The 25,614-nt window shown below is 37.1% G+C and overlaps 5 protein-coding genes across 9 annotated transcripts; 3 read left to right on the forward strand and 2 right to left on the reverse strand.

The window, feature by feature from the left end:
- Nucleotides 1-292: 292 nt before the first annotated feature.
- On the reverse strand, nucleotides 293-4,399 carry LOC104739476 (vesicle-associated protein 2-2). Of its 2 annotated transcripts, XM_087484310.1 has the most exons (10): nucleotides 4,110-4,237; nucleotides 3,690-3,775; nucleotides 3,193-3,304; nucleotides 2,611-2,681; nucleotides 2,389-2,470; nucleotides 1,848-1,963; nucleotides 1,563-1,745; nucleotides 917-1,393; nucleotides 761-838; nucleotides 293-668 (listed from the first exon to the last, which is right to left on the reverse strand). In XM_087484310.1, the coding sequence occupies exons 3-10, from the start codon at nucleotides 3,239-3,241 to the stop codon at nucleotides 555-557; spliced, it is 1,170 nt and encodes a 389-aa protein (XP_087340436.1). In that variant the 5' UTR covers nucleotides 3,242-3,304; nucleotides 3,690-3,775; nucleotides 4,110-4,237; the 3' UTR covers nucleotides 293-554. The 2 variants fall into 2 exon arrangements, with proteins under 2 accessions (XP_087340436.1, XP_010458146.1); XM_010459844.3 differs by lacking the exon at nucleotides 3,690-3,775 and having other exon boundaries at nucleotides 4,110-4,399.
- A 2,177-nt stretch (nucleotides 4,400-6,576) lies between these two features.
- LOC104739478 (superoxide dismutase [Cu-Zn] 1) lies at nucleotides 6,577-8,985 on the forward strand. Of its 2 annotated transcripts, none has more exons than XM_010459846.3 (8): nucleotides 6,577-6,757; nucleotides 7,244-7,339; nucleotides 7,427-7,528; nucleotides 7,712-7,807; nucleotides 7,963-7,994; nucleotides 8,102-8,177; nucleotides 8,362-8,415; nucleotides 8,757-8,985. In XM_010459846.3, the coding sequence occupies exons 2-8, from the start codon at nucleotides 7,264-7,266 to the stop codon at nucleotides 8,777-8,779; spliced, it is 459 nt and encodes a 152-aa protein (XP_010458148.1). In that variant the 5' UTR covers nucleotides 6,577-6,757; nucleotides 7,244-7,263; the 3' UTR covers nucleotides 8,780-8,985. The 2 variants fall into 2 exon arrangements, with proteins under 2 accessions (XP_010458148.1, XP_087340437.1); XM_087484311.1 differs by having other exon boundaries at nucleotides 6,753-7,012.
- Nucleotides 8,986-9,256: 271 nt separating this feature from the next.
- LOC104739477 (DNA replication ATP-dependent helicase/nuclease JHS1) lies at nucleotides 9,257-18,822 on the reverse strand. Its single transcript, XM_087484309.1, is given in 38 exon segments — nucleotides 9,257-9,509; nucleotides 9,617-9,736; nucleotides 9,815-9,952; nucleotides 10,016-10,089; nucleotides 10,183-10,222; nucleotides 10,410-10,547; nucleotides 10,638-10,730; nucleotides 10,810-10,887; nucleotides 11,139-11,290; nucleotides 11,365-11,434; nucleotides 11,628-11,795; nucleotides 11,921-11,950; nucleotides 11,952-12,026; nucleotides 12,152-12,218; nucleotides 12,305-12,426; nucleotides 12,564-12,638; nucleotides 12,908-13,162; nucleotides 13,252-13,386; nucleotides 13,806-13,862; nucleotides 13,942-14,052; nucleotides 14,131-14,188; nucleotides 14,281-14,336; nucleotides 14,432-14,587; nucleotides 14,818-14,883; nucleotides 15,344-15,426; nucleotides 15,690-15,786; nucleotides 15,897-16,007; nucleotides 16,117-16,249; nucleotides 16,533-16,594; nucleotides 16,660-16,713; nucleotides 16,796-16,999; nucleotides 17,224-17,286; nucleotides 17,362-17,574; nucleotides 17,674-17,841; nucleotides 18,006-18,347; nucleotides 18,479-18,519; nucleotides 18,602-18,644; nucleotides 18,734-18,822. Coding segments are annotated over 35 exon segments (3,972 nt in total). The 5' UTR covers nucleotides 18,330-18,347; nucleotides 18,479-18,519; nucleotides 18,602-18,644; nucleotides 18,734-18,822; the 3' UTR covers nucleotides 9,257-9,383.
- Nucleotides 18,823-19,106: 284 nt separating this feature from the next.
- On the forward strand, nucleotides 19,107-21,062 carry LOC104739479 (uncharacterized). Of its 3 annotated transcripts, XM_010459848.3 has the most exons (4): nucleotides 19,116-19,241; nucleotides 19,352-19,398; nucleotides 19,822-19,959; nucleotides 20,514-21,062. In XM_010459848.3, exons 3-4 carry the CDS (start codon nucleotides 19,840-19,842, stop codon nucleotides 20,964-20,966), a joined length of 573 nt encoding a protein of 190 aa, XP_010458150.1. In that variant the 5' UTR covers nucleotides 19,116-19,241; nucleotides 19,352-19,398; nucleotides 19,822-19,839; the 3' UTR covers nucleotides 20,967-21,062. The 3 variants fall into 3 exon arrangements, with proteins under 3 accessions (XP_010458149.1, XP_010458153.1, XP_010458150.1); XM_010459847.3 differs by lacking the exon at nucleotides 19,352-19,398 and having other exon boundaries at nucleotides 19,107-19,351; XM_010459851.2 differs by lacking the exon at nucleotides 19,352-19,398 and having other exon boundaries at nucleotides 19,113-19,351; nucleotides 19,832-19,959.
- Nucleotides 21,063-21,233: 171 nt separating this feature from the next.
- Nucleotides 21,234-25,569, forward strand: LOC104739480 (protein BONZAI 3). The gene is made up of 17 exons (XM_010459853.3): nucleotides 21,234-21,494; nucleotides 21,566-21,766; nucleotides 22,197-22,244; nucleotides 22,331-22,479; nucleotides 22,582-22,630; nucleotides 22,726-22,782; nucleotides 22,901-23,080; nucleotides 23,178-23,312; nucleotides 23,389-23,450; nucleotides 23,532-23,628; nucleotides 23,710-23,824; nucleotides 23,903-23,979; nucleotides 24,251-24,388; nucleotides 24,579-24,743; nucleotides 24,853-24,966; nucleotides 25,081-25,177; nucleotides 25,306-25,569. Exons 2-17 carry the CDS (start codon nucleotides 21,599-21,601, stop codon nucleotides 25,410-25,412), a joined length of 1,758 nt encoding a protein of 585 aa, XP_010458155.2. The 5' UTR covers nucleotides 21,234-21,494; nucleotides 21,566-21,598; the 3' UTR covers nucleotides 25,413-25,569.
- Nucleotides 25,570-25,614: the final 45 nt, after the last annotated feature.

Consider the following 25,614-nt stretch of genomic DNA (forward strand, 5'->3'; position numbering starts at 1 on the left):
AAGATGTGAAAAAGATCCATTAATTATATTTGTGTTCTTCTATCTGATGTAATTTCCAATGCTCTGATACTACTTAACAAGTTTAACTTTTTTTTAACCGTAATTAGTTTTTTCGGTTATTTATATAAAACCGAATTAGATGCAACCAAACCAAACCTAAATTGCATAAACCAAACTAAACCACATAAATGTACATATGCTTAAAATTGAATAAACCCTAGTCTATATGATGACGATAAAAAAGAACAGACAATAAAAAAAAGCACAAAAAAAGAGCAAGGGAAACTCAGAAGAGACAAATCCAACAAACTGCTTCAAATTAGTAAAAGAGCAGAGAAACAAAGCAAATCACCCATACCATATATGTCCCTCTGTTAACTAACCGCCAACGCTATACAGTCTATATTATCCATCGTAAATGTGCCGGAGAATCATTCATACTCTCCCACAAAGCAAAAAAACCCAAACAGACAAACTAATCCTTTTCCCTTCTTCGTCTAGATTTTCGACTGCACACTTGATTGATATGATATAACGACGACCGAACCCAGCAGTCAAGTGCGCAGACAATACCCGATAACAATGCTGATGAATGCCACAATGCATACATACAGCAGAGGGAACCCAATGTGCACTTCTTTCACTATCTTCTTCGTTCTCAGTTCCGCCTGCATCATATCATAATACAAACTTTGTTATTATGAAACTGTTTTGGTTATAGGAGAAAGAAACAGCTATGTTTCGTCACTAGTATTCTCACCAGCTCATGTTGCAAACTTTGTCTATGTTGGGAGCTTATAGACCGCTCCTCCATTAGTTTCGAAATGGTTGAATCAGCCTGCACCAGATTTTAACTCTTTAGCACAGTAACAGTGATAGCACAGAAGTTATGGATTTCTAAATTTGATGACCAGACCTGTTTTAACTTGGATTCAAGAGCATCTACTTTCAGCTTCATCTCCTCAATGTCTTTAACCAACTTAATTTCATCCAGCCCTTTGACATGCTGACCATCTGTTTTGTGCAGCTGGACAACATCTCTCTCTTTAGTAGGTATCTTTGGTTCCTTAGGATAGGATACACTGTCAACTGAAGTTATTCCATTCGTAAACCCTTGATCCCTAGGTAGATCCATAGCCTTCTTCATGGGAGCGTCCAAATTATGTGATTCCTTAATCCTCCTTCCATCATCTGCATCCTTATGAGACCTGATTGGATCGAATTCAGTTTCTTTAGCCATCCTCGATGGATCGTAACTATCTTTAGTTGCCTTCAAGTCATTGGCAGTGTATAAATCTTCCATAAAATCCACGGTGCCCATTTGTGGTGGCTTGTCGGCTGCCTTTAACTCATCATGTCCAACCACCCTAGGCTCTTTTACAATCTCACCCTCCTAGAAAAATAAAGTTTGAAAATAAACAAGTATAAGAAACTACCTGTTGCACCATAGGGTATGCAAAATGAACATGGTGGAAAAGAACTATACTGCTAAGCAATTACTCTGCAGTCTTCATCTATTACCATAAAAACCTGTTGAGAAAAGGGCAAAAATATCTTCTTACATATTGTGGTGGAGCAAGCGTCTCTGATTGACTATATAAACGATCCTTAAGGATGGAATCTTCAAATACTGCTCCCTGCTTCGGTGTCCCATTGATTGGAGATAGTTCAGGTGAGTCAGAGGGCGGTACGAGAGTGACTCTGAGTTTGTTTTCCTCTATGTGTTTGCCTTCAGCTTTGGAAAACTGCCAAGAACAAAAATAAGCATACAGATATACTTGACAGACAAAATAACTGCTATTCAGGATAGAGAAGCTCAACAAGTGTTGGAAACTTGGAATGCTTACCATGCTAGTTGTGATGTCTTCATCAGTTGTTTCCGCAGGTACAGCAGTACTCTGGATTAAGAATTTGTCTTTGCAAACCATATCTGGAGGTGGTTCTTTAAAAGCTTGCATAATGACTGCATCAACAACATATACAACTTTTTACTTATTTGGGACAAAAAAACAACATATAAACCTTAATAACCGAAAACATTGACTGAATTGAAAGGTGCAAGAGCCCATCCATCATCCAGTTTAAAACTTATAATGCTCAAACAAACCAAAAACGCAGGTTCCACGTAATGAGAAATAATTTGTAACTTTAGTAACTCCAGCAGGAGCAGATACATTCAGACTCTCGAACAACAAACTCTGGAAACCTAGGAACTTAAACAATGTCTAAACGCTGTTCAAGTCCAAGGCACAAATGATAGATCTATGCATATATTCAAGTTGATTCCCCGCCCCACGTAGACATCATGCAACAGTTTATCACATCGGCCTAAGAATGTAGGTGCAAGAAATTCATGCAATGTTGGGAAGGATATAAACATAGGAATACCAGTAAATTCACAGGATGATTTTGGTGCAACAACACCAACATTTGGACGTACACAGTACTTCTTTGGTGATGTGGTTTTAACCTATCAAAACCAATATAACACATTTAATTTAGATTTAATATGCAGAACAAAAATACATTTTTTCTCAGAGCATTTTAAGATATTCGATATCCTGAAGTCATAAAGAAAGAGAAGAAGTCTGAGAAGAATGTTCTTTAGACCTTAAATGCAACATAATGATGGGTTGTATTGGTTAGCTGTACCACGCAGGAACTCTGCTTCTTCAGGTCAACTACAAAAAAGGAAACCAGTTAGTAGTATTACAAGGATAACAATTCCAAGGCAAATATATTTCATTCACAACTTCCAATTTATTATGGATCCTCAGAATAAAAATGAGAGGTAAGAAAGCACATCACAGAATTTGACCACATACAAATCCAGCAGCAGGAAATAGTTTGGAAATTCCTCAAAACAACAGCCACATTAACATCAAATCAACTCATCTTGCAGGAGAACAGACCAATAAACAATAGCACCACTATGACAAACTTCTAATTTAAAAGCAGTGAAAATACAGAAACCTCTGTATTCTCATAACTGGAAGATGACTCTCGGGACATAGCTTTCTGCTAAACAGATGATTATTCAGCCACTTTGCTTTAAAAACAAACACCCTAGCTATGATGATATCCATACTTTACAAAAATCAGAAACTATAAACAAGGACCACAACGTCTAGTCACTAAACTCAAAAAAATATCCCTATGCAATTGGTAAGAATTAGTCCACAAATGTCTTACCTTCAAACTTCAATGTTCGCGGTTGAATATCCAACAGCGGCATATTCATGTTGCTGTGACAAAATCACTCAGAATCAAACAGCTACCACTTGCAGCAGGATTCCCTCCACCCCTATTTCAACAAAGATTAGAGAAAAAACGTATTTAGATCAGCTCAGAATCACTCAACCATGAAACTTTTGATACTCAAAATGACAACAAAATCAGATCAATAACCTCTTTGAAAAATCATAAAACTCGCTCACCGATTAGCAAAATAACAAATCTAACCAAAGAGTCAACACCAGATCAACAGAGAAATCCCCCCCCCCCCCCCCAAAAAAAAAAAAATTAAAAATCAAGTAGTGAATTTCAGATGCAGAAAAGTTTTTGTGTTACGCTCTTAGAACTATAGTCTTCCGCAACCGTACGCGAACCACTGCACTAGCTCGTCGACGACGCGTTCTCAAATCCAACGGCACGAACTCGCTCGAAAACTCAACCGTAACTTATTTTACCTGAATGCGTTCGCCTTTTCTGAGCGATTCGGCCGACACGATTTTGTCGGCAACGCGCTTCCGAGTAGCCAGAAAACCAAATCGTTCTAGCAGTTCAACGACGATCTAGTTACGCTTCCAATAGTAGTACTCAACTGCTCGTATCAACAACAAAAAACAAAAAGGGAGGAAATAGAACGACGACGTATTCGAGGAGGAGCGACTCCTCGGGATCCGTTAGCCAATAGTAAACTCAGATCACATAGATCTTACAGAGCCCTAGCGATTTCGATTTCTAAAGGAAAAGTCTAAAGAAGAAAATCACAAAACTCGAGGAATGAAGGAAGGAACCTAGTTTCAAAACAAAAACAAACAAACAAAAAAAATCGAGAGGAACGAGATGATCAAAAAGAGGCAGATGAAATCGGACGAAAACCTTACCGCTTCTCTCCGGCGACGAACGAACGGAACGGAACTTGAGATAGAGCGAAGAAGCAGCGCGATTGAGAAAGAAGAGATCCGAAGTGCAAAAATCTAATATGAGGGCACAAACAAGGCTACAAGCAGTGAAGGCCAAGTATGGAAATGTTTTAATGTGTTCATACATTTACATTACAATTAAAAGTAAAATTAAAAATGTATGGTACTGAGATTGAGATGGTGAATATTTGTTGTACCTAACAGCAATTACTTAAACATAATTTGTTGCTTGCGACTAACTATTTTTTTCCAAATTTCTTGAGTATATTTTAAGGCTATTTAAATACTAAGTTCTAAAAGTGCAAATATTATTTAAAATACAGAGATTAAGTGAGATTTGCGACGAATAATATAATTTACATATCGTTAGATGCCAAAAATATAAATAAATGCCATTCGTCGTTATAATAAAGTGGGTAATTAATTTGAATGCTTTGAGAAGATTACACGCGTGATTTCTTGATTCTGATTCCGATCACCAAACTTCTTTTGCTTTCCTTTTAGTATTTGTTTTTTTTTCTTTTTTTTTGCTTTTTCATTCATCTCTCTCGCTTTCCACCACAAAGGAGATATTTGAATACGTGATCCAAAGGTCATATGTATCAAATCAAATTAATACCCCCCATATTACATATCTTATATCTTATTAATGGTGTTGTTTGTTAATCTCTCGATTCTTCTTTTTTGCAAACGATGTTTACATTTGTGGTTGCAATCCTTTCCAAATTAAATGTGAAACCAGCTGGTACTTTACTATTTTTGATCTCTTTTTTTTTGTTATTATTGGGTTAATAACAACAGTAGTAGGTACAACTGTAGACTTCAGCACAATCATCCACTATGCGTGCAGAGACCCTTGACCCATGTGATAGAGTTGAAGTTATATTACCATGTAGTTTCAAGGACGGAGAAATATAGAATAGAAGAGTTTACTCCAAAGCTACCTCTTCCTAAACTAACATCTTTTTTTTTTTAAACAACTACTACCATGCACAATTAGTGCTGTCAGAGAAAAGACAAAAATATTAATGTAAAACTAGCTAGTATAGTAAACCTAGGTTGTAGTAACGGAAACTCTACTCCATTCCAAGTTCATTTTTTCCTCCATCCGCTTTACTTTTTTACACACTTGCGACTCAGTCTTCTATAATAGACCCCTTTTTCAAGTCTCTCAACGTACATTATTGTTCATATTACAGCTGTAAAAAGTATAACAAGAACTTATGTTTTCAGGTACAATTAATTTTTCAATTTTTTCCATAGGTTTAGCTCCTTTGCATCCTCGGCTACATGCCTTTAACTCCATCATGCTCTGTGAGCTTTGTCTATGCTCTGGGAGCTTATAGACTACCGCTCATCCATATATATTATCTTCGAAATGGTTGAATCAACCTGTAGTTGTGGATTTCTAAATCTTGGTACCTAAGCAGACCTAAGGTAATTTATTTTCAGCTTCATCTCCTCAATGTCTAGTCTTTAACCAGCTAAAATGAACATGATACATGACGAAAAATAACTTACACACTTAAGTGCTTGGAAATTTACTAAAAAATTGGTTGCAAAAATGGTTACGGCACTCTGCTTACGTATTGTGGCGGGGAAAGGGTCTCTGACTTCTTGATCATATATATATGGAACTTCCAAGAACTGATTCCTGCTTCGGTGTCCCATTAATTGATGATAGATAGTACAGGTGAGGTGACTCACCGGAAGACGACACAAGTGTGACTGTGAATTTTGTTTTCCTCTATGTGTACAAATTTAATTTGCCTTCCACTTAGGAAAACTACCAAGAATCGATGAGTAACTAGAGTTATATGATGTATAAATAATTTAAACAAATTATGACTTTATTATGTTTGTGAGAAAGTTACCGTCTAATTTTTAAAGCCAAAATGAGTATTGAGTATGACTAAAAAAAAAAAAAAATACCCACCATGCGTGATGCATGCAGCCTATTTTTTAAGTTTCTTATATATTACATTATTATTGTTCTGTCGTTATATTTGTATTCCTTTTTTTGTAGTATAAACACACAAAAATCATGTCACCAATTAAAGAGAATAAATATTGCAAATTTTGAAATATAGTCGCCCATATACATAACAGTTGAACAACAACGTTCTAGTTCGTTGATCTTCCATTAAACATTTACTACAAATTACACATCAAGATCTTCTCTTCTCCAAAGAAGTTATGCTTGATCACAAAAAAAAAAAGATTTACATCGACATATCGTTTTGGTACCAAATCTAATAAAATCTATCGTCAAAAAATATGAGCCAGAATTTTACAATATTTGGTCCAATTAAAATCTTATCTGGTTTATGAGTTAAGCCAGATTAAGAGTCAAAAGTTTAGGAAAAGTCTAGTATCTTCAGTTATGGTGACGTGGCTTTTTTATTAGGAAAAGTAAAATAAATAAAAAATAGCCGATCACATCCTCACACCTACCCAGCTTTTTGGACCTCGTGCGTGACTAATGACTATATAGAAACCACACAAGTCAGCCGAAGCTCAAGCGCTTACCAAAAGCACATTCTCACCATTTTTTGATAGCCTCCTCCTCAACCAAACCAACTTATTCTTTTCCAAAGGGGTTCCCTGAGGTTTGTTTTTGATTCCTTCCTTTTTTTTTTTTTTTTTTGCTGGGTTTCATTCATCTCTTTTAAATCTTAGATCGATTCTTGTCTTATGAGCCTCTTTAATCTACTACTCCTGTCATGATTTTGATCCGAGTCCACGATTAGATCTTTTGAGGAAATAGGTTTTGTTTTGTTCGATTTATGATCGGTGGTGGATCTATTGATTCCTTAGCTTGTTTTCTTTTGAAGCTGCTTTGACCTTTTTTGTATGTGAACTAAGTAAGAGTTATCTCATGGTTTAGGTTTTCTTCTAATCGATGAATCTTTTTAGTGTGATATATTGAGATCTATTTTTGGTGAGAGAGCATTAAAAAGCTTACACATTTACATGAGATTTTGATGTTTTTTAGGTTTTCCTTATCTGTTTATTTGTTGTTTCCTGATTTTTTTTTACATGGTTGTGTTGTGTATATGTTTGACATGAGTGGTTTATGTTATATTTTATTTAAGATCACATAAGGATACACACTATGGCCAAAGGAGTTGCAGTTTTGAACAGCAGCGAGGGTGTTAAGGGGACTATCTTCTTCTCCCAGGAAGGACAAGGTCTCAGCTCTTGCTTTTACATAATTAGCTTCTTTCTAATCTTTTCTTTTTTCACAGATGATTGACTTCTTGTGTTGGTTTTTGTAGGTGTGACCACTGTGACTGGAACAGTTTCTGGCCTTAAGCCTGGTCTTCATGGTTTCCATGTCCATGCTCTTGGTGACACCACTAACGGTTGCATGTCTACTGGTAACTCTTACACCTCTCTGTGAACACCTTGCTGGAAATTTTCAATGGCTTAGTAACTTTATGAGCTTTTTCTTTTTTGTCTTGTTTGAGGAGCTTATAACTATGTTTTTGAATTGGGAACTCATGTTATCGTCAAAGTAATTGAAATTGATATTGAACTTTTGGTCATTTTCCTATTACTAGGTCCACATTTCAACCCTGATGGTAAAACACACGGTGCCCCAGAGGATGCTAATCGACATGCTGGCGACCTAGGAAACATCACTGTTGGAGATGATGGTATCCCTCATCTTTAATCTTTTTTAGACATATTTTTTGCTACTCTCTCTCAATTGTGCTTTTGCTCTCTTAGTTTTATAGTTACGTTTTCCATCTTTGACCAGCTTTAGTGTTCATGGAGTTACATAAAATGTTTTGTTTTTTTCTTTTCCCAGGAACTGCCACCTTCACCATCACTGACTGCCAGGTTCGTAGCTGTGTACCTGTTTTATACTCTTTTTTTTTTCCTAATCCAGAACTGCTATAATGAACCCAATCTCATATGATACATTTTGTTTTGTATTCGTTTCACAGATTCCTCTGACTGGACCAAACTCTATTGTTGGAAGGGCTGTTGTTGTCCACGCAGACCCTGATGACCTCGGAAAGGGTGATTACCTTTGACTATTGTGTTCTTTGGAGATTTTTTTCTTCTAGTTTCCTTGTTATGTTGTTAACTGAATTTAAAAGATATCCAGCCTATTTGAGGACATCTACTGCATCTCGCTTATGACTCAACATGTATCCTATGAACACTCTTTAACCTGAACTCGTTTTGTTTTCTACATTTTTAGGAGGCCATGAACTCAGCTTGGCTACCGGAAACGCAGGCGGCCGTGTTGCCTGTGGTAAGTAATTTTAATCCACATTTTACTCTCATGTCCTGTGGAAAATTAAGCTATCAGAAGCTGGATCATTACCAGCGCTCCCATCTTGAACTCCATTGATTCTCTGGCAACTCAGGGGTTCATCTTTGTTTTATATATCATCTTGCATTTTGGGGTTTGGCCGAAAATCGATCACCTATTACATCATCTATGTCTGAAAATGCAGTATAGTTTTTATAAGTTTGGGAAGTGACTAGAGATTGACTTTAGGCTCGTGAGAGTCCACAGAACTACAGTTCCTGATACGAAGTTTCATTCCTAATGAATTCTCACTGTCTGGCCTTACGTCTACCATTTTGCAGGTATCATTGGTCTCCAGGGCTAAAGCTGTTCTGTTTACAAAGAAGAGATTGATGTAATAATAAGGAGGTCCAACTTTAGACCTGGGTTTGGTAATGTTTGTGTATCCTTTGGTCTGTGGCTATAACTTCTGAGCTTAGTTGCTCAAAGCATTTGTAGTTCAGACAGAAAACAGAGAAAATTCCGTACTTTTACCATTTAATGAATAAAAGAGAGATGGTTTAACAGTGATTAGTGATTGCTTCTATGCTTAACTTTGAGTAAAATATCGTGGCCTTCTGTCTTCTTAGATCAGTTTGTCAGTCATAAGAAGATAATTTATATCACAAATTTCTTATTTATAAACTCATCATAAGTTAATTCTTTCTGAGTCTGAGTCATTCATATCCTCACCTTATTGAACTCAATTCACTATCCGGTTATATTCACTCAATCTACTTTCATAAGGTTAATATATCGCTATATATATACTATCACAATTGAGGTTAATTAAAGAGATCCCTTAACTGAATCTTTCTTTCATTAAAACCAAACTCAGAAAGTAGATCGAGTATACATTATCATTCCTTCCGGACAAAAACGGAGATACAAATTATATTGTGATATTTGAAACGTTTCTTGATCAGTTGTTATGGTTTTAGATCCCCCGGCAAAAGAGTCAAGATACCTGACTGCTCCTTAACCTTGTTCAACAGAAGCATCAAAAGCGGAACTCTTGAGAGTGTTCTTTGTGATCCCACCATTATCAACTTTTTCTGTCCAGACAACAGTTTCAACCAATGATCGATAGATTAACAACATTCATTATTTAACACCATATATATATATATATATATATATCCATATGCTCTCTCAGTCTCACCTTTGCTCGAGTCAAAGCAACATTGATCCTATGCCAATCTCCGAGCAGTGAGGATGCAGAGCTCCTTGGTTTCTCCCGGGATCTCACAAAAGATACCAATATGCAGTCTTTATCTCTTCCCTAAACCATGTGAGGTCGTCAAAGGTTGGTTGGTTATTAAAGATTACCAAATTAAAATGATCAACCCAAGAGCCAAACCTGATACTTGTCTATAGTATGTATCTCCACAGAAGTCGTTGGAATGGCATGTTGAATGAGGATCGCTTGCGAGTTATAAGGAGTAATGATTCCAATATCTTTACCATCTACTCCATTGTTTACTAGCTCCTCTACAATCTAAGAACTGTATTAGCCCATCTGTTCCTTACTTTTAAATGCATCTTTCATACTAAACAGTACCTCAGCTATTATGGAAGCTTCAACTGGATTGTTGATCGCATTCTGATCCTTAGCTTCAAAAGCACGCAGCATATCTAGAAAAACAAACCATATTGTCTCGTGATAAATCCAGCCGATATGGCAAAGAACTCATGTGAAGAAATAGCAACTAGTAAGTAGCCAAAAACCTGTATTAACAAATAAAACTGTTCTGGTTGGCTCCAGAACCTGATGGAAACACAAAACGGTAAAGGGCTAATTAGATTATTTGTGGACAAATCATACACAGAGTCAATGTGCAACACAACATATAATGTAGAGCAAGTAGGTGGAGCTAAGCTGAACTGATTGTCTGAGTACTCAAGAGTTGCTCAAAAATGCCCTAACTTATTAAATGTTTAAGAACAACACTGACCTTTTTAAGCCATGATGAAGTCGAACTGGAAGTGGGAAGCATAAGTGTGGCATTAGCTACTTCAGCAGAACCACAGCATAATCCGTCTCCATATATTAAGGCATTTGATAGTTCCATAATACCTCGACACATTCGGTACTGTACATAAAAGATGTCTTAATAAAGCAGAATGTTATGCCCAATAACAAAGTGTACTAACATAATTCTATCTTAGTAGATAAGGGCAACCTGGTTTTGTAACACTGAAATTGCGTGAGGATGGGCTTCTGATAACCTGCGAAACAAGCTTATTCCCATCCCATTCTCTCTAGCCTCGGTACTCTACTTTCATCAACACAACAATGATGCTGAAGTTACTGGAAAAAAACGGAGTTATTTCAAAAGAGGTGGTAATGCTTACCTGCACTAGTGGCGGTAGTTGATAGTGGTCACCAACAAGTACAAACGTAGAAGCAAACAGCAAGGGTCCTATCGAAACCTGATTAGTACAAGAAACCGTGTCTTCTTAAATATTATTCCACTTCAAACTCTATTGTGTCAGACTCTAACATTCAATTCTGGTACATAAATGAATTTTGTCAAATTAGGGCCACTGGCTAATGTTTTCTAGTAAGTAAAATTAAAACATATGCCATCTGATTCCAAAACCCTCCAAAGTTTATCACAATTTCTAAGTTGTCTACATAAAATTTGCATCTCAACCAGTTGACAAGGAATGAGAAATCTTACAGGGAGTGCAATCTGGCCAGCTTCGTCAACAATGCATACGTCAAACCGCCTATTCACAAGCAAGGGACTATTGATTCCCAAACAAGTAGAGGCCACAACTTTGACCTGATCCAATTTTTTTTTTATGTCCTCGACACTGCACATATCCATAGCTGCCACAAAGATAAGTTTCAAATACATTGAGAAGACTCCGAAGCTACGAAAGTTGGAAGAATATAGTGCAAACCTGAAAAGCAACTTTCTCGTACTTCTTCGTGTACAGCCTCGTCTCTACCAATACGTAGAAATTCAATTCCCTGCAGTGTATTCATAACTGTATGTTATATGTATTAATAGAGACTAACCATGTGTGGATGCAAACAACTCACATGAGGTACCATCTAAATGTGCGATCAAACTACATAAGGTTCAACTTAGCTCTAATATCTTTTAGATGAATGAAAGATTCATAATCCAGAAAAATAAAAAGATTGGTTAGAGGATAAAGACCTGTGCTTTTAATTTGATAAGTAGATTATCAACAGCAGAGTTTGTGTAAGATGCAAGCAGAATAGATGAACCTCTAATCAACAAAGCTTTCACGGCATGGACCATCGTGGAGGTTTTTCCCGTCCCAGGCATTCCCAATATCAACGCATAGTCCTTTGCAGTGAGTATCTGAAAGTAAAGCAAGAAAAACAAGTCCTTTATGAGCTCTGTCAAAGAAAAAAGTGAGTCCTTCAGACATGCCTTGAGAAAAGCACGTTCAGCACAAGACCAGAGAAACATAATCATGCAATAACCTTAAGTATGGCTTGGCGCTGATCATTATTTTAAACTCTTTTCTGACCATATATATGATATTGCAGGATCCTGGCTCAGTATAGATCCATTGTCAAATCTAGGAGGCTACAGAGACGTTGAAAAGAAAGAAAAGCAAACGAAGCATGTAGAGAAAGTTATAAGAAACAAACTGCATCCTCTTGTAAAAGGGAAATCTGAAAAAAAAAAAAAAAATGGGAAAGACAATTTACCTCAAGATCCACAATCATTTTCCTGATGCTCTGTCCATTTTGTATGAAAAGCTGCATGAGATTGAACCTAGAACATATGAAGACCAAGATTTAACATCGTAACAGCACATGCAGAGTATAATAACTGAATAAAAAGATAAACTACAAAATCACCTCATAACCGAAAATGATGTCATGAATTCATCCTTGTAAATTCTCCATACCTCATGAGAGAGATTAGATGCCTCAGAAGAAGGTTCGCTCCAAGGAAGACGTAATCGCTTGGATAGAGAAACCTAAGGGTTGACATAGCAAAAGAAAAATACCGATCACTTTAGACATATCTGAGTAAGAAAATCAAGATCAATTGTACCAGACAAACTAAGCTAAACTTACAGACAGTTAAAAGAAAACTGAGGGCGAATGTGCTTACTGATACATGATTGCGACTAATATCTGCTATAATCCCATTTGCAACTGTCAGGTGGCTGACTTCTGTGCGAAGAATCTGATAATCAGCATAAATTAAAAGTAAAATTAAAAGTGAAGTCGAAAAATCGTCGAAAAGATATGGTAAATGACAACAATACTCTCAAGAGTAATCATTTGTCAGTTTCAGAAAGTTATTACAAGTTGTTGCATCTAAGACTTTCAGAAAGAAATGCATGATGTTTAGCAACAAAAATGGTTAAGATTCAGAAGAACACTCCTTGGCGCAACTAATTATATTAGTTCAAATTAACCATGACAAAAGAACAATCAAGCAATTAATAGTACCACACGATCTCCAGTTCTAAGTTTGCAATCCAGGTCATCAGTTGCAGGGGTTCCAGTCATAATTGTATCTTCGCTGGGTACTCGTTCTCTAGAGTTTGATGAGTTTTGACGAACAAAACGATAGATGAATCTAGTTTCTTTATGAGTGTTATGATGCGGAAACCCGTTTGTCATGTCAAGAACCATAGAAGAAAGATAATTAGCTGAGTGGCTGCCCTTTGAACCATGTGGATGCGCAATGTCTTTCCGTAGAAGCTGATTAACAAACATAGATAGTAGATAGCCAAAGAAAAGAAAAACTGTTGACTTTGTACTCCAGTAAAAATAGCTGGTACACAACTGACCTGCATCTCTCTAGCTTCCAAGTCAATCAGCCTGTCCCAGTGTTGAAGGAATTTGAAATGCAAATTTGAAAGATGAGAAAAATGTGTGTCAAATACATCACCAAGTCCACTACTCTCTGCATTTCCACCATCTGCCTGGGGCAAACAGACCAGATATTTTAGAAGCGTTAGTCCAATAAGATATGATAAAGTTTCAACACCATGAAGATGGACGTGTCAATCCCTCCTCCAAGCATGCTTGAAACACGTATTTTATTCTCAGGATTTATATGCACAACAACTCTGAAAATTGAAGCTTAGTATGTAGTAACAGATAACAAAATGGAAATTCAACTCTGGTCGCTAGTAAAGAATGTGACCTAAAACCAACGTTCGATTACTATGTCGTGAGATTGAATATATCCATTAAATCGGACTGTATCATGCAACGGGCTTCATGAAAATTAAAAATTCAACCCCTACATGCTTAAACATGTAAAAGTAGAACCTTATAAATACGAGTAACACCCATAAAATGTAAATATCAGACTTCAACATCACAGAAAGAAAAATACCTTATGATAAATCGTGCAAACATCCAGATGGCGACAGTACCCGCACATATTGGGATTCTAGTATCAAAATAATTAATCATTCCAGTATCTAGTAAATATTTCTAGAAAAAATTGTCATCAGGACATCAGATCATACCCGTAACATTGGCGGCAGTTGTTGAGTTGTCGACGCCACAAGGATATCATTTGCAAGTTCATTACGACGGATAATGAGACCCACCAAATCTGATCTTTGAACAGAAATTCCCTTTACAAGTGAGCATTGAAAACTTTAGTCACTCGGATATCTTGAGAACAAATAAAGGCACACAAGATTTTGACTTACATGTGTCTGTTCTGACTTAAGATAGTATAGAAGGCCATTGTCAATATGCTTCAGGTACCTGCAATGTTGAATATGTGATATCTTATGAAAAGTGTAAACTGCTGTCTGTTTTCCAGCAGTAAAAAGGAAAGAAAGGCAGAACACAAGTACCTCTCAGACATCAGGAGCGTGTACAAGATCACCTGTGCAGAATGTTCCGTTGATGACTGCATAACACAATAAAGATCAAGCGCTTAGTTATTAATAAGCTTTTGGAATTTTCAAATTTCTACTGATTATCTCAATATATCTTTATACAGACCTGACCACCAGGAGCTTTTCCAGACTTAAACTCAAGGGGCATTATCTTCTCATTTACTGTGTTCATGTCAGATTCAACTATCACTCTGACTGAAGCATCAATCATCCCTTTCAGACCATATTTAGGGGCCCATGACATCTCCTCAATATCAATAACCTGAGGTAAGAAATTTGTTTATATACATAATAGAAGTCTCATTGAAGGCCTCAAATAAACAGCGGTTATGATGCAATGATGTCAACTTATCAGTTTGGTTCAAATAGGATGCATCCGCTGGAAATGACGTAGGTCAAAAAATTTTGGACGAACAATCTGTTCCTGTTTTTCACCTGAAGAAAATGAAATCTTAAGAAGACAGAAAGGGAGAGAGTAGGAAGAGCTCTTACCTCTGATATCTTAACTTTTTTTCCTCCAATGGTAGAACCAAAATCAACTGTTGGTATCCCTGCGTCCTGATTATAACGACCATGCCATGAGTTTAAGAGGTTTCTGCCTATAGACTTACCAAAATGAACTTAAAGAGACGAGGGAGGGATCAGAGATAGAAGAAAAGCATGCAAAAACTGCCTTAACGATTTTATTAGATGACATTCACTCACTAAACTAAATATAAAAATGACTGCTAATACGAGCATGGTTATGTTCTTTGTTACTGGCTATCTTTAGGTGGAAGGCAACATAAGAGAAAACATGAACATATGTGATTACAAAGCAAGCTTATATACGAGAAAAAAAATTCTAACACACAAAAGAGCATAACGCAGTCTAATATGTATGTGGGACACTAAAATCTTTGAAGAGACAGCCAAGCAGAAGAGTAGCCAGAAAAAATTACGCCCATGTAAGGAAACAGAAATATAACAGCCATGAGTAACTCAAGAAAGAATCATAAATAGGAAAATGCAGGTGCACCTTCGAATATCTGAAATGACGAATCCAACCCAACATTTTTGGGATTGCTCCAAATAAGGTTGCTTTAGCATCTCTTTCATGTACTGTAGAGAACATATGACAAGAAATAATTAAGTCATTTGGTCAGCTCTTAGCATTTCATATTAACAACAGAACAAAATTCAGTGCAATGTGACTCTTAGAAACACAGCAAACAAAGAGGTATGATATCCATACATTTTAAATTTCTAATAAATAAGAGGTATTCTATATATAAACTCAAAATTCTAATATAATAAGGGTATCCTAGCTATATAATAAGTGCATGAACCTTCAAATAATAGGAACACGTAATGTAGGAATCAACCTTCACATGCATATAAGCTCTCAATATTTTTCTTAATCACTATGCTCGCATATTCCTGCAAACCATCTTCAGATGGAGACTCTTGCGTGAGACCAGCCTGAAAAACAAAGGAAATGGATAGTACAGATCAATACATTGCAAGAAACAAAATAAAACACTCATTGTCCAATAGAATAGTCTCATCATAAATTCCATACTGCAGTAAACCTGAAAAACTTGGTGCAGCAAGGTTCCATCTAAGGCTGCTGCTGCGTGTTCATTGGATTTGAGCCTCTCATCTAGCACGGTTCGCCTTGGGCAACCAAAACTTGCTGCAACCTGAAAGGTCGGACAGTTATTCAGGACAAAAAAATAAGCAAAATTAAATTAAGTGCATAAAAGATTGGTATTCGTAGTGAGAAACCCTAATGGAAGAAAGGAAAAGTACCCTAGTTCCAGCAATAAGGGTGTCAGGATGAAGAATCAAGAAATTATTTTGATGGTCCACGTCACACTTGCCATCCCCATCAAACTCTCCAATAACATTGATTGAATCTCCTGGTGATACAGTGCTGTAAAACCTGGCAACGATAACCTTTCAGTATTCAGGAAGTAAGTTTCAACCAACTGAGAAATGAATAGATGATATTTGGCTGCCCCATACACTAAGAGGATAGAAAAATTAACAACAAGAAAATATGTAGTACACTATCAGCTCACAGTTGGAAACTAAAAATGGTAAACCAAGACATTAAAGAACAAGGCATAAAAAACTCATCAAGCGTTGAACAGAGGAGCAAAGACAGCTTGCTATGTGATTCTGAAAAGCAAATATTTCACTAGATTTCATCTTGAAAAAAGTACCATTCATCCCAGAGATACAAAGCGCATTCTACTCCAGTGTGCTCGTCTAGCAGGCGAAGAACCTGAGAGAACATCAGTCAGCAAAATGAGCTTGTGCTATAAAGAAACCCCAAAATACATGACAAACCTTATAAGGACATTGAACCCTAGATGAGCCCGCCAAACCACGTTTCTCGGATACCTGTACAACTCTGGACAATGAGCAAGTTTCACATAAAAAACCATTTTGCTACCCTCAATAGCGCGATAAAGGCGAACTTTACCTCCAATACAAGGAAATAGCTATCTGGACTTATCGAAGAATGCTTTTTTGGTAGAGTTGGCCCTTCATCTACAGCGTAGTCAACGACAGCACACATGCTATCATCTTCAACTCGAACTTGGGGTATCACAGTCTCCATATCATTAGCAGTTTTGTCGTCAGCTGAGATGACATCCTCCACTTGATCTAACAGTTCGAGCAAGGCCTACGAAAAGAGGCAATATGCAGATAAATATTGACATGCTGTAGAAAACAAGTTCTAAAGGAAATAATCCATGTAATCTTGACCAAGCACAGTTGGCAATACGAAACATAATACGTATATCAAAAAGATGCCATTCGTAAGCATCTACAGACTGCATCAAGTTTCAAATCAAACGATGTCTTTGGTAAGCATCTAAAGACTGCATTAAGTCTCACAAATTATACCTTTTTATGTTGTCCACCCCCCGTTAATCCACAAGCTGCACTGCATGTTACAGTACTAGGAAGCTGAACATAAACAGAGCAAAGTTAGGAAATACATAAAATGTGATCATAAATCTGGTTATTAGGAATGGAATATACCTTGTTGTGAGGGCATGAAAGTGACGGTGGGGTCTGGAAAGGACTGTTTCCACTACTAGAAGTGTTAACAATTTCTAACTCCCCATCTGTGGAAGGTTTTACCCTTTCCATGACCCTATTTGCTGCAAAAGTTGGTCTTTTGGAAACTTTTTTTGAGGGTGAAGATAACCATTGCTCGACCTTGGAAGTTATACCTGATGTAGGACATTGTGTCTGCACTAGCTGTTGTCAGTTTCGATGTGAAGAAGGGAAATAAAACAGCTAGTGAATAGACAATAGATAAAAGAGATAGAAAAATGAAACAAAACGTGCCTTGTCGAGAGAGCAAGGACGAATGGTAGAAGATTTAATCCCTAGTAAATTTTCTGTCAAGTCTATCATCTTAGGAATTTGCTTCGCCGCCGCCCGAAGTCTTTCATTTACAGGAGAGAATTTCCAAGTTATCTCTCCGCCAGCCTCATCTTGACTTGGCTTTATCAGCTATAAAGATAAAAGAAACATGTAAGCATTACACGACAACTAGGGAGTCAACCATGTGGGCAGAAATTATAGGGTAAGTAGCAATTCCATTATCCAGCAATCAAGAAGCAAAATATCAAAATTCCAAACTATAAGATATAAAGTAATATGAGAAACGAAACTACCATTCCAGGAGAGAACCGCCTAAGGTTTTTGGAGATCCCGGGAGATGCCTCAGTGAGTTGCTGCTGGTCCATATCTTTGGGGTCATCAGGTATCTCAATCAATGTGCCTAAAGGGTTTTGAGGCGTTAAAACTGCGGTGTCAGAGGCAAGACCATTCACATTCTGTTGATCAACAGGGTCAGCAGTTGAGGTAGTTGATTGGGAGTTCTGAATATGTCGAAGGAACAGCTGCTGGATGCCAAAGTTGGAAGGTTGTGACGAATTGGCTGAAGACTGTTTGTTTAATTTCGAAGCTGAAGACTTTGGCTTCTTTCTTGGTGGCATTTTTTCAATGGTTAAACCCTGAAATTATGATGGAACTGTTAAAACTTTAACTTTGCCTAACACAACGAACTTCATATAATCTTCATTGATGGATTGTAATGTCTTATATCTTAATCTCAAGCTCCAAAAAAAGGCGTTAAAACAAATACCTTTTTCCCACGATCACGCCCAGCGAATCAAACAACAAATCCTGAAAGTAGTTGACGAAGCATTATCCCAGGTAATTCTGAAAATCCAGTAAATTCGAAATTTTTAATGGAGCTTATACAAACTTAAACCCAGCAGAAGCTTCCCAGAAACGAACTTGGGGTACCTCTGAAAATCGCAAACCAAGTTGAGAATTCAGGACGGGATTGAAAACCCCAAAATCTTCATGAAGACTGTTAGTGAATCGAGAAACTAACCGTAAACGGAGAAGTCAGGGCGAATGGGCAAGCGACGGCGAGCGAGTGAGGCAGTGAGAGAGAGAGTCGCGAAGTGAAGAAGGTTCGGTACCTCTCAAAAATCAAACCCCGCGGCTTTATTCAGCTTTAACCGGGAACCATCCGGTTCAACAAGCTGATTTGGTTCGGGTTAGTTAATGTACTTAACCCGGTGTAAAAAACCAAACAAATCCACTAAAAAACCGGTGACCCTTATAATTAATTTTGGAAAAAGTACTTGGGTGGAAACATTCAAATTATGAGGAGAAATTTAGAAAACAAGTAGATCTTTGAGGATGGGCGTGCAAAATATATATTTTGCTCTTTTTGCATTTTGTAGGGTTTTAGAAAAATCTTTTTCACTGTTTCAAGCTCCGACGAACAACAACACTTCCAAGTCGGCGGCAGCTATGGCGGCGGAGCACCCAACCTATTTCTTTTACTGAATCTTACTTTTGGTTTCTTACTGTCTCTCCCGGTGGCTTCGTGGGTGGGTGTTCAGAATCTGATTTTATAGATTTTTATTTGCGACTTGTTTCTTTTTCTGAGAGTGTCTCCTCTGCAAAATTGACCCGTCGTGCTCTCTCCATCGATTTCCAGGTGCGTTAAGACTTAATTTATCTTCTTCAGATACTGGGTGGTTCAAGGTACGAGCCAATTTTAGATTTTTTCTTTGTTCCTGTAAAAGAAGTGAATTTGTTATGATCACATCGTAGGGATTGTTTGAGTTCTCCCAATTCGTTAAATCTTCTCAAATCCTTTGCATTTCCGTAGCTTACCAGCTGTCAATTTGATATCATGTTGGCAAATTAGAGACTCTTGGCACTAGCTAATTTAGCTGTGTAACCTTTTGCAATGGTTTTTTTTATGTCTTTGGATTGTATTATTGAGAGAGATGTTAAGGTGTTTGCCTTCTCTATAACTTAATTCCAAATAGTTTCATCTTGTGGGAAATGAGAAATCTTCAATATGTTGTTTAACAAAAGCTAGTTCCCTTTGATTTGATAGTTTGATAGGATTTCTAAATGACTACGCTTCTTCCTAGTTACTGAATTCTACTGTTTCTGTAGGTTGGTGCAGATATAATAATGTTGAGGCAAGTGGTTGCCAAGTATTCCATCGGTAAAGCTGTGATTTATGGAAGCAACAGGGAAAAGCTTAGACCTTTCCTCTGCCAAACCACCAGTTGTGGGTTTCACACTGGACGGGTACTTCACCATCCTTCCACTTTGATTACTTGAAGCTTGATTTTTTTATTAGAATTAGTAGATGAAGTTAAATTGTTTGAATTAGGTGTGTACAGTCTTTTCCAATTTCTTGTGACCCTCCTGTTTGATTGAAATATCATTACTAGATCTGTTTGGAAACGAATTTAAATGTGGTTAATGAGACGTTTGACCTCTCACTTTAGCTTTTGTGATGTTTGCAAGATAGAGTTTTGATGGATTGTATGAGAAAGTCCCAAACTAGTTGCAAGCTGAATTATAATGTAGCTCATAAATGTAATTTACTGGATTGTTCAACCTCTCTCTACTTTGTTGGTCTTGGATAATGCCAATAATTGTAGTCTGGCCAATTAGCTGTGTCAAGATGCAACATCTACATTGATTTTGATGGGGCTCATTGAGTCTACTTTACAGTGATTAAGTTTGCGCTCTGTTCTATACATTGTTAACATTGGTTCGTTGAAGCAATTTACTGTTTATGGGTCTCTTGTATCTGTCTGTTTCTAATTTGACGTGGGCTATGCCATTCTTGACAGACTGTTTTTGCACCAAGAAGCTTCTTCGGTGTAGAAGATTACGTGGATGATGACACAAGCCGGCCATACACATACCAGAAAGAGAAGAAGTCGAAGAATCCAGACAAACATGTGTCGTTCAAGCAACGGACAGTGGCGTACATGGAGCCTTTTACTCTGGATGTCTTCATCTCAAAGCGATTTGTTTCGGCATCTCTGACGCACCGTGTAACATGTAGGCAAGTCGCTGTAGCGGGAACAAACTCTAAAGACGTGAAAGCTGTTCTGAGATCAAGATGCGATATCCCGGCATGCATGTCAATAGGGAGGATCTTGTCGGAACGTGCAAAAGAAGCTGATGTTTACACGGCTTCTTATACGCCGAGGGACCAAGACAAGTTTGAAGGGAAAATCAGAGCGGTTGTCCAGTCCCTTATCGATAACGGCATTGATGTTAAAATTTACCTCGACTAGATGAAACAAACGTTTTGGTGTCAAACCTTATCGATTCAACTAGAAACAAACTAATCTTGCGAAACAAATAATATATGACAAAGTCTGTTTCTGAAACTGGAATCATAAGCAAATTATCATCGCTCATCATTCATGCATCAAGTCGAGAAGAACATTCGTGGAAGAAGAAGCAAAAAGAGACTTTTTATTTGGTTTGAAAAAAGATTTTCTTAGGATAGAAAAAAGTGATATATATTTTTAAACACGTTTGACGTTTCCTTAAAAATTAGACCGCGTTTTTAATTTTATTCAAAAAAAAAAAAAAAAAAAAGTCCCCAAATAGGATTCTGTTTCTTGGAAGGTCGAACCAATTTCCTTGAAAATTATCTTTTTTGCTTTTTTAAAAAAGGAAAATTAATTAAAAGCAGCCTTCAATTTCCCAATTCTCCATCTTACGCGTATGAATCTCTTTGAATATATATATAAATATATATATAGAGGAGGTAGAGATAGATAGAGAGAGTGGTAGCATCCTGAATTTGATTTAAGGTAATCTGCACTGTGAAAATTTCTAGGGTTTGATCTGACTCAGAGAAATTAAAAATTTGGGATTTTTTTAGGGTTTGAAATCTTAAGAGACAGAGAGAGAGAGAATGGGGAATTGTTTAAATGGGGATATGAAAGGAGGGAAACAAGCCATTGGAGGGGTCCAGCAGAGACCCACCTCAACCACTGCCGTCGCCAACAATGCTGCTCTCAACGATGCCGTCGATTTCTTCTTCCGATCTCGTGGTCAATACCCTCTCTTTTCTCAAATCGAGGTACCAAAGCAAAAGCTTTAGGGTTTTTTTTCTTTGTGTTTGTTCTTCTTTATGTTATATACTTGGATTAGTCAACCAAGCCACCAAATTGTGAATAGAAATATTGGCAAAACTCGATAAAGACTGTTGCTTTTAGGGATCCTCCTCCTTCTTCTTTTTTTAATCCATCATAGTGGATAAGATATTCCCACATGTTCTCTACTTTTCTAATGGAGAAAACCCCACATTGACTTGTCTTCTTCAGTCTTTGTCCCATGTTTCTCTCTCTCTCTCTCTCTCTCTCTCTCTCTCTCTCTCTCTCTCTCTCTCTCTCTCGCTTTGTTTTGCTTATGAGTTTACACTATTTCTTTTGCAATTTCATGTTCATGTGGTATATATCACAGGTTTACCTATAACTAGTGTTTTAACATTATGCAATTGTGTTTTGCAGTTGACTTTGTCGGCTTCGAACCTGATTGACTGTGACATCACTTCTAAGGTATGCCTGTACCATTTAGCTGTTGTATAAACTTCATATAGCACCTACCCGTTAATTAAGAAGTTGATGAATTTTTTTTTTTGTAGAGTGATCCGATGGCTGTCATGTATCTGAGGAAAAAGGATGGGAAGCTTGAGGAAATTGGCCGTACTGAAGTCATACTTAACAGCTTGAATCCAAGTTGGATTGAGAAGATTACAGTCTCTTTTCAGTTTGAAGTTGTTCAGACATTAGTGTATGCCACCCCTCAACACCCAACTATTCTTTTCTGATGAATATGTATTGTTTGACCACTAGAATACTGTCAACTTATATGACTTTTTTTTTTGTTTTTCAGTTTTCACGTGTATGATGTTGATACCAGATTTCATAATGTGCCTGTGAAGGTAATATTTTCACTGACAGTACAATCTAGTGGATAAGAGAAGTTTGCCTTTTGATTATACTAGTTGCACCTCAATATACTGTGTAACTTTTGCAGACATTAAAGCTGAAGGACCAGGATTTCTTGGGAGAAGCCACCTGTGTTCTGTCCGAGGTAAATTTATTCTATGATCAGACACCGCTACCTGATGGCTTTATTTGGCCATTAGTTTCTGTTACTGCTCTTTGTGTACAACATATCTTATATTTTCTATTTCCATTCCAATCACCAGATTATGACAAGACCTAACCGGACTGTGACATTGAGTCTTACTGGCAACAATACAGCTGGTGTGAACAGAAATTTGGGGACACTCTCTGTCCTTGCTGAAGAAACAATTGCTTCTAAAACTGTCGCCGAGATTAATTTTCGCTGTGTCAATTTGGATAACAAGGACTTGTTCTCTAAGAGCGTACGTACAAACTTGTGCATTCTTGTCCTGTTAGGTAACAATATTATGATTTTTTTTTGCAGAAATTTTAACATTTTATCTTATTTTCTCTTTCTAGGATCCTTTCTTAAGAATTTCAAGAATTGTTGAGAGCAATGCTGCAGTCCCGATTTGTCGGACTGAGGTAGTGGACAACAACCTCAACCCCATATGGAGGCCTGTGTGCTTGACTATGCAGCAATTTGGAAGCAAAGTAAGCTAGTTGTTATACTGTAGTTCAATGTATTTGAAGTAATCATTATGCTAAATTGTTTATTTTGTCTATTCAGGACACCCCATTGGTTATCGAGTGCTTTGACTTCAATACCAGTGGGAATCATGAGCTTATTGGGTAACATGTTAACCTTCAATCTTCTACTGGGTTACAACATATATTGATTTTTGTTACTGACAATTGTACTGAACCTCGCAGGAGGACAGAGAAATCTGTAGCGGAATTAGAGAGACTTTGTCGCCAGAAAGAAGCTGCAAACTTTGTGTATCCATCTCTTAGTCATGGTCGCAACAAGGTGTCTACTAGTGCTACTTGATTAAAATCTTAAGACAGTTATTTCATTTATTTTTGTTAAGATTTTATTGGGATTTTGTAGGTTCTGAAAGGCCAGCTCATTGTGGATCGTTTTGTCGATGAAGTCCAGTACAGTTTTCTTGATTACATATCCAGTGGCTTCGAACTTAATTTCATGGTTGCAGTCGACTTCACTGGTAAATCACCTTCTTCTACTCATATAAACTTACCTTCTTAAAATCCTTGAGTTTTAATATTGATGGAATGTCTACCAGCTTCAAATGGTGATCCCCGAACTCCAAGTTCTTTGCATTACATTGATCCATCAGGCAGATCAAACTCATATCAGCAGGTACTATTGTTACACCTTCAATCTTTTTGTATAGAATCATTTTTTTGCTTGTGATTTGTATCCTTACTATCAAGAAGTTTCTTGGACTAGCAGTTCATGATTAGTTCTCTCGCAAACGGGTAATGAAATAACAGAAATATGGTCATTTAAAATTATATGCTAGTTCTGAGTATAGTATAAGACCATCGTTTCATTGCTGTCTCTTTCAGTGTGGAGTTTCCCTTGATTTATCAAATGTATTGACATAATTTGTTTTCTACTTTTTTATCAGGCTATTATGGAAGTAGGAGAGGTCATTCAGTTCTATGATTCGGATAAGCGATTTCCTGCTTGGGGATTTGGAGGAAGAACATCGAATGGTATTGTGTCCCATGCTTTTAACTTGAATGGAGCTTCATACGGCGACGAGGTAACTTACGAGACAGAAAAACGGTTGTCTTTTTATTATTGGAACTGGTATGTTGTGGGCATACTGTTGTATATTGTTACAAATAGATTACGGAACTTTTTTCTTTTATAATTTCAGAACCATGAAACATTGCATTCTCGAAAGTACATGTTAAGTGTCACATGGCTTCATATTCTCTTTTCCTTTTCAGGTTGTTGGAGTTGAAGGAATCATGGCAGCTTATGCTAGTGCTCTTCGCAATGTTGCTCTAGCGGGACCAACTCTGTTCAGCCATGTGGTCGACAAGGCTGCTAATATTGCTTCACAGTCGCTCTCACAAAACAGTCCCAAGTACTATGTTCTGCTCATCATTACGGTAAAACTCAGTGACATAATGACTCTGGCATAATTCAGATAGAATGTGCATCTGTTACTAGTGAATCTATTATTAGCTTCAATGCCTAAATGTTTGGATGTGTGAACAGGATGGAGTCCTTACAGATATGGCGGGTACAGTAGACGCATTGGTGAGAGCTTCGGATCTTCCGTTGTCGGTCCTTATTGTCGGTGTGGGAAACACAGACTTCAAACAAATGGAGGTAAAAGTTTTGTTTTTGTCTAGTTAGGTTTTGATCTCAGTGTCACTGTCAACTCGTATCTTCTTTGTCAAGTTTTAAGTGTTTTCTATTGACTTGACCTTGTAAATTTTTCAGATGCTTGATGCTGATAATGGTCGCCGATTAGAGAGTTCTACTGGTCGGATAGCTACACGGGACATCGTTCAGTTCGTGCCTATGAAAGACATCCATAGTAAGTATTTAGATTTCTTCTTCGTTTACAAATTTATACACAATTCAAAGGCATGTTAACATAGGGTAGTGTTAAGTATTTAGATGCGTTTTGGATTGGATGCTAAATGTTAAATTTGGTGGGTGCAGGTGGACAAGTGTCAGTGGTTCAGGCACTTCTGGAAGAACTTCCCGGTCAGTTTTTGAGTTACGTCCGTTCCAGAAATATTAATCCACTCGGCGCGCCAGCGATTTGAAATTCATCATAGTTATCAACAAGTTCTCAATTTTCTTGGAAAAACAAATTAAGGTTTTTTTAAAACATAAACATATCAAAATTTGCTAAATGTATAAATTGTTAGCATGTTTGCATCAGATTAGTATTTTTAATCATATAAATTGTTGACCAAGCCACCAAGGAACAAAAGAATATGATATGAATTCATTACATCAAAATAA

The sequence above is a fragment of the Camelina sativa genome, chromosome 14, assembly GCF_030686135.1.
Source record: "Camelina sativa cultivar CO46 ecotype springtype chromosome 14, ASM3068613v1".
NCBI classification, from domain to species: domain Eukaryota; kingdom Viridiplantae; phylum Streptophyta; class Magnoliopsida; order Brassicales; family Brassicaceae; genus Camelina; species Camelina sativa.

Bases quoted from the DNA above. Each gene is read 5' to 3' on its own strand.
- LOC104739476 (XM_010459844.3), bottom strand. From the start codon at position 3,241: ATGAATATGCCGCTGTTGGATATTCAACCGCGAACATTGAAGTTTGAA. The intron at 1,394-1,562 runs GTAAGAAGATAT...TTATTTTTCTAG, and splicing joins CGCTTGCTCCACCACAATAT to GAGGGTGAGATTGTAAAAGA. The intron at 669-760 runs GTGAGAATACTA...GATATGATGCAG, and splicing joins AAAGTTTGCAACATGAGCTG to GCGGAACTGAGAACGAAGAA.
- LOC104739478 (XM_010459846.3), top strand. From the start codon at position 7,264: ATGGCCAAAGGAGTTGCAGTTTTGAACAGCAGCGAGGGTGTTAAGGGG. The intron at 8,178-8,361 runs GTGATTACCTTT...CTACATTTTTAG, and splicing joins CCCTGATGACCTCGGAAAGG to GAGGCCATGAACTCAGCTTG. The intron at 8,416-8,756 runs GTAAGTAATTTT...ACCATTTTGCAG, and splicing joins AGGCGGCCGTGTTGCCTGTG to GTATCATTGGTCTCCAGGGC.
- LOC104739479 (XM_010459847.3), top strand. From the start codon at position 19,840: ATGTTGAGGCAAGTGGTTGCCAAGTATTCCATCGGTAAAGCTGTGATT. The intron at 19,960-20,513 runs GTACTTCACCAT...CATTCTTGACAG, and splicing joins GTGGGTTTCACACTGGACGG to ACTGTTTTTGCACCAAGAAG.
- LOC104739480 (XM_010459853.3), top strand. From the start codon at position 21,599: ATGGGGAATTGTTTAAATGGGGATATGAAAGGAGGGAAACAAGCCATT. The intron at 24,744-24,852 runs GTAAAACTCAGT...ATGTGTGAACAG, and splicing joins ATGTTCTGCTCATCATTACG to GATGGAGTCCTTACAGATAT. The intron at 25,178-25,305 runs GTAAGTATTTAG...TGGTGGGTGCAG, and splicing joins GCCTATGAAAGACATCCATA to GTGGACAAGTGTCAGTGGTT.